Source organism: Fragaria vesca, linkage group LG4 (genome assembly GCF_000184155.1).
Source record: "Fragaria vesca subsp. vesca linkage group LG4, FraVesHawaii_1.0, whole genome shotgun sequence".
Classification (NCBI taxonomy): domain Eukaryota; kingdom Viridiplantae; phylum Streptophyta; class Magnoliopsida; order Rosales; family Rosaceae; genus Fragaria; species Fragaria vesca.
The window spans coordinates 15811039-15818068 of NC_020494.1; the positions used below are offsets into that span (position 1 = coordinate 15811039).

The 7030-nt window shown below is 39.2% G+C and overlaps 1 protein-coding gene across 1 annotated transcript; it reads right to left on the reverse strand.

Moving 5' to 3' along the window:
* Positions 1 to 974: 974 nt before the first annotated feature.
* Positions 975 to 4406, reverse strand: LOC101297234 (proteasome subunit beta type-2-A-like). Its single transcript, XM_004297069.1, has 3 exons — positions 4174 to 4406; positions 3961 to 4084; positions 975 to 1757 (listed from the first exon to the last, which is right to left on the reverse strand). Exons 1-3 carry the CDS (start codon positions 4329 to 4331, stop codon positions 1380 to 1382), a joined length of 660 nt encoding a protein of 219 aa, XP_004297117.1. The 5' UTR covers positions 4332 to 4406; the 3' UTR covers positions 975 to 1379.
* Positions 4407 to 7030: the final 2624 nt, after the last annotated feature.

Sequence of the window (7030 nt, forward strand, 5' to 3'; positions counted from 1 at the left end):
TTGCATTTTTATTTATGTTTTGTCCGATCTGCATCTCCCCATGTTCTCTTTAGCTTTCACTTAATAAAATGCCTATCGTCTTCATTTCAAAAAAAAAATTTTGAAAAATTATTTGTATTAAATTTAGTCAATACCAATTGTTTTGCCCTAATAATAAGCTACACATGGTGAGGAGGTTCTTTTGATAGATATCTGTCTTTTTATTCTCAAAATATCTCTAATTTTAACTTATAGTAAAGTAATCTAGTAAATATGGCCGTTTGTCTAGTGGTTTGATCGTTACATCTTTTAGCAAATATGATCGGACCAACACAACACAAATGAGGCGAGAATAACTCTCGAAGCTATGTGTCTCGCCTTTGATAGCTCACCAGGCGCTAGCATCCACTTTAGTTACAGTTACAATTCAGTAAATCAGTCACATGAGTCCTAATTTTCACCGTGGTTTTGTCACATCTTCCTACACTAAAGAGGCTATCTAAATGACCAAAATAAAGAGGCTAAGGTAAATATGCAAAGAAAGTGTTCAGCTATTTCGTTCAGAATCATTAACCTTTTAGGAAGAAACTCCAACATAGCTCAACTGTGGCAAAGAAAATATTTTAAATCACCTCTTTTGTTCAAAGTTAGGATCGGATTAGATGACCCAAATGGTAAGCAGAAAACAACACTTGCATTCCTATATATAGAGGGTGGTTTCTTTGTTTACATTTCTATGTTTCTGGCGTGCTAAATTAGCACATTGCAGTAGCTGGCTGACTTGATATTTTGTTCAAAATTGAAATTCTCAGAACTAGACAACTAGTTCTGTAATAGCCATGTGCTATGTAAATGACTAAATTGTAAATACTCATCATGATAAATGCATGAGAATTTCAAAAAGATAATAAAAAGCTCACTTCCTGGGAATCTTTAGCTCTGCATGCATAAATAGCATGACCCAAAGAAAAGGAATAACAGAAGTAACCATCAAAGATAAAAAGAGAACAGTTCAAATAAAACTACCCATTTTTTAAAAAATTACAACAACTATTCAATAGTTCAAACAAGAATAGATCTACTATGAAATAGTTCTACCAGAGACATTAGTTCCCCCAACGTTTGTGATAACAGAAGTAGGATTGAGATCCTCTAAAGTTAGTTCTCTACTGTTTTCATCAATTTCTTAAGATCTTGACCATTTAAAAAATCTAGTGGTTGAGATCACGCCAAATGTTTTATGCTACACAACTAACGGCAAACCTGCCGTTATGACTTTCTATGAATTCGTCTTCAACCTACCATGCACCATGCCCTGGAGTTCATCTTCATGTCTCTGGGTTTATCTTCAACCCAGATTTGATCATTTTAGTTCTGTTTCGAATCGTTTCATCCCCAATTCATTTGGGATCTGATGGGTTGTTGAGCCAATAAAGTCGCCTCAAGCAGGCAGCAGCCACACCAGCATCCTTGATGGACTCACGCCATGCATACTCCCTAGCTCCATCCTTGTCCACTAACTTGATGACAAAGTTGGGTGGAGCGACAACAAGCCTTGATCGTATCTCAATGATAATCTTGTCAATTAAGGCAATAGCCTCATCAACAGACATACCTTTGTGATAGAGTCGATCCATGAGGGAGAGAGCAAAATAGGAACCATAACCAAAGGCGCCCTTGTCAACCTTGTGGAGGGAAGCAATGTAATCAATGTAGTACAGTTCTGCGCCTTTCTCTTTATCATATCCAGCCATGAGAATGTTCACATGGTATGGGTTCTGCAATATCATTTGTTGTTAAAACCAGAGAAGAAATGTCATTCAACAGAATAGAAAATTTAACACTTCAAATAATAAGATTAGTGGGTTAGCGAAAGGGGGGACGTTTGACATTAAGAAGGACCTGTAAGTGAAAACCTACTGACAGATGGTGCTCAACTATGCCTGTAACACTTGAATATAGTGTGCACAAGAAGTCAAAACTTATGAAACTAGTTATACCCATCACTACATCATCTGAATTAAAAATTAAAGGTAAGAATATAAGCCCCAATAAAACCCGAGACATGTCCTGGTCACCAAAGAGGGCAGTAGGAAAAGTCAGATGTTAACTATGGCAGATAGATTGGTCTTAATTCAAGCTGTGTCATCTGCAGTTTCTATCTACACTGCAGGGCTGATATGTTTCATATGGGAAGCTCTGAAGACATTGATTAAACCAACAGAAAGGATATACTCCATCTAAACCTCATTTAGTTAGATGAAATTAAGTTTGTAAACCTAAGCAGTTAGGGTCTTGGGATTTTAATAGTCCTAAAGAATTACGAAGATGCTGGCAAATAATTTCCAGTTTCCATCTCTTGGAAAACCATTCATTCTTTATATCTCTTGCAAAGGGTATTTTAGTGCATCTATAGTTACTAGATCATCATATATTTGGTCAAATAGCTAACCACATGAACAGCAGACGGTTATTTGTCTTATTACACAAGATGATCCTCCTGTGATAATTTATTATCCCTGTCACATGGTTTTTAGAAGCCTTCTAGTGTCTAAATCATCTAGGAAAGCTCATCAGTTGAACCCAAGTCGACCATGCTGCTTTCCAGGAATATCGTTTGCATATACTCAGATTTTCTATATGCTCTTAATTCCCAAACACTGAGAAGCATACATAATTTACCACTTTCATTTCAACCTCAACTTTCTAAGGTGAGAACAATCACCAGATGAGATTCTATACACTTAGATTCCCTAGTCTCTGTTTGATGCACAGAGACTAGGGAACAAGGGAATTCAAGTAAAGAAGTCAGCAGAATTTAAGAAATTGAGTTCTGAATTTGGTACAGCATCTGCTTTCATAAGTTTGGGTTCCATGGTGATTAAGGCTAGGGCCAGAGAACCTGCGAAGTGAACTTAAGGCTCTGCCTACTTTTGAGTGAATGATTCTGGTTTTCTTGTAGAAGCATTACTAAATGTGTCTAAGTGGTTCCCGTACAAGGGGAAAGACTATAATGCTCTCAGAACAGAGCAAAGGTGTCTGGAAATCCCTTATCCAATACAAAACATACAATACACATGTTGGGCATAAAGTTATTCCACACGGAACAGGATGTGCAAATTCATAATAAATTCATGATACTAGTTGACAATCATGTCTGGTTAACTAACTTCAATAACAGCCTATTAGAAAAATACTTTGAAGTTCTAGGAATTTCTCCAGTAGTTTCTTTCATTGATATTTTGAGTCCATATATCGAAGTCTAGACCCTTTTACATATGCTGACAAATCCAAACAAATATTTAGGCGAAAGTGCAGCAGTAAGACTAAGTAACATCATGACTCCTGTCCAATGCATATACCTAGGACATATGGTACCCATGGCCAACCCCAATAGCATTGCAGTACACTCTAGTAGAAACTCTAAGTCTATAATTACTGAACTTGCAATATAACTTACTGCATGTTCCATTACTGGCAATAAGAGAACACCATAAGAAAAGTATTTGGATTATAAGACTTACTAATATTGTCATCTTAAACCACCTAATGAAACCACTAAGTTACTCAACTAGTCAAGTTGGCCATTAACAAAATTCACACAATCAAAGCACTTGCACACTACACATCATTCTTTAATACCAACTCTTCATATAAATCTTGTTGCATATGTTCCATAAGAAAAGTATTGATCATCCTACACCACCTAATGAAACCACTAAGTTACTCGCCTAGTCAAGTTCACCGTAAGTAAAATTAAACACCATAACAGCTATACTTCATTCTTGGGTTTTACTTTACCAACACTTCATATCAATCTTGTTGCGTACGTACAAAACCCAATTCACCCCAGACACTAAAAACACCAAAACCAAATTCTAGATTTTCAAAATTGGGGTAAAACTCGAAACAAGCCGTGAAAGATGAACGAGTCCAATACTGTAAGATCAATCTTTACCCTATTAAAGGTGAAAACTTTACCTTGCGCAAAGCGGTGGCGAGCTCACCGCGGGTGAAATTGGCAGCGGCGGCGGTGGTAAGAGGAATCCCATTACGAAACTGATAGAGCGAAACGTTCTTCTGGATGTACTCCGTGAACTGAACCCTGTAAAATTCCCCCAATTCAAATCAAAATCACAAACCCTAAAATCAAATCAAATCAAATCAATAATGAAGGGTGAGAGATTGGGGTACCTGTCGCCGGGCTCACCGCTGGCGGCGATGAGCTTGTGGGAATCGAGGACCATGATCTTGTCCTCGTTGGTCTTGTGCACCAGTATGCTGTGCACCGCCGACGTGTCCGCTGCCACTATGGCGAAGTTGTTCCCAACCAACCCGAAGATTGACTCCATCTCTCTCTGTGTTCTTCTTCTTCTCTTTTGGTTTGCTTAGGTTTCGATCTCTCTGATTGAGCTCAGAGGGTGCATAAAAAGCAAGGCACTTGAGCAAAGCTATATTTATGCCTCTATGTTTTAAACCGTGGCAAAGCAATAATACTATTTGGGTCCCCTATTGTTTTCATTGTTTTGCAATTTAGCCTCATTCAGTACAACTTTTACAACTGGTTCCTTGTTGGTTTCATTAATGTAGGAACTAGCAGTCATGTTTCATCGTGTTTGATAGTTTGATTCCATCGTGTTTTGTCATACGTATCGTAAAGCTAATTTCGTGGCAGACCAGCTTGTTGCCTTTGCACAATACCACCATGCTCTGTCAATCTAGTTTAATCTAATGTTTCATTTGGATCAGTTGGGAGAGGGAGTTCCTCACAGTTTTAATTAGTTTGCAATTTGTTCTTATGCATTGTTTTTTCCTTTGAAAAAAAAGAGAGAATATCCATCACCCGTTTTGATCAAAACTTACTAGAGGTCATATGATCATTGTGTGGCATGGAAAAGATGAATGGTGTATATTAGTCACCCTCTTTCGATCAAAACTTAGTAGAGGTATAAGGTATTAGTAAGAGCAAAGAACATACATAAACGCATTGACATGGTTTACTAAAACCTAAAGTTGGATCAATTAAGGGTGGGCATAAAACCCGAAATAGAAAAAAAGACCGAACTGGACCGACCGGGTTAGGCCGGGCTTTTTTACAGGCCCTAGTTTATTTTCGGTCATTTCAGGCCGGACCCAATTATACTCGGGCTGGTCCTGGGCCCTAATTTTCAGAACCATTTTCGGCCCGAAAGCCTAACATGCATATGTATCACTCATTAATTGGATAATTTTAGCGATCATATACTAGTAATATAGACTCAACCACACAAGATTAGTTCATTTTGTGTAAAGTCAAACCCTAAAGTCTTAATTCCTAAACTTCATACCATGTCGAGTGTCGACCTACCTAAACCAAACATTGAAGTCTAAAAGACAAAACAGAGAAGCTAGCCTCTTGACGCCTCCACCCTCCGCGCCTCACCTCACGACGACGCTTGCTGCCTACCGCCTGCGCCTCTTGAGTCTTGGCGACGCTAGCGCACATTTTCCGCGCAACGAGCCGAGTTTTGAGTTCTCTCACAAATTAGGGAAGCTGCCGTGGCAGCAGAAAAGGCGGAAGACGCGACGATTCCGGCGGCAGCTTCGCGTGGCCGTTACATCAACAAGAGGGCTCCGTCGCCGTCACCTTCAACGAGAAAGGTCTCAGGTACCTTCAAACTAAGCCCTGAAATTTGCTTGCTTTGTGATTATGGTGAATTGGGTTTTGAATTGGATTTGAAAGATTTGTGCTTTGATGAACTTTGTTGATTTTTGTGATTGTGGTTTTCAAATTCCAATTGATTCATTCTGATTGTGGTTTCTCTCTTGAGAATCAGACGCTTAGGATCCCTCAGGTACCTCTCTTCTCTTCCTCTTGATGACGGCAAAACAGGCCTGAAACCCGGCAAAATCGGTCTGGGCTTTTGCCGTGCAGGGTTTTTTCCGGGCCCCAAATTTTTTACCGATCCGGTTTTTTTCGAGAATACAAAGACCGGCCCGGTTGTACTATTACCGATCTGGGCACGGTCCCTATGAAAAGTAGGCTGGTCTCGACCCGCGCCCAGCCCTAGGATCAATGATGTGGTGCTTAATTAGGTTGGTCAAAACCTTACAACTATTAGGACCCATCTTTAGCTCTGAGAAAACATGTGTAGAGGGTTAGCGTTGGAAATCACAAAAGAAGGGTCGAAGCTTGTGTGGCGGCGCCACCGCATCGATCGTGGCTTCTCGTCGCATCAACCAGTAGCGAGTTTTTTTTTTCGGACAGGCTCTTAGGGTTTTTGGGATCATGTCCTTGCTTTCTGTATGGTGGTTAGAACTGTGGATGCTTCTTCTTTCTTCTCAAGCGACGACGCAAGTGTGGAGGATGGTTATGGGCAATCAACGACAACGCACGTATGTGTGGAGCATGTGGTTAGAGCATCTTTAGCAATGCTAGCCATTTTGTAGTCAAATTTTAGCCACAATAGTTAGAAAATTATTTTGGCTAGCCACTCTAGAAATATCTCTTCAGTACTCTCTATTCCAACTAAAGTTTGATTTATATTATTAAGTAAATAAAGAAAAATTAATTTAAATGTGTTTTAATATTACAAAAAAATGACTTCAACGAATACATTGAATTAACATAAATTATACAGAGTAACTAGCGAGATAGTTAAAAGTTAAAACAGCTAGCTATTAGCTAGTTTGCTAGAGCTGGTAAAGTTGATAAAAAACTAAACTTGCTCTCTAAAATGGCTAAATAGTCAATATATAAAGTCTGCTAAAGATGCTCTTAGTTGGCAGATTGTGGCGGTAGTTTGTCATAGATCTTATGGCGTTGGGTGCTTCTCATATGGTGAAACATTTGATGTAGTTGGTCTTGGTGGTTTTGCTAGCTCATGACGAAGAACGCCAATGATCTTGGGCCTTGATCTCTTGGTTTCTTTGTTTAATTTTTTAAAATAATAAAAGATTAGGCGATATTAGCCCCTCGGAGGCAGACAATGTAGAGAACAAGTCCCACCCTCAATCCCAAAGGAGAAGGGTCTGCCACACTCTGGGAGCCCATCGCCCATCCCCTTATTTT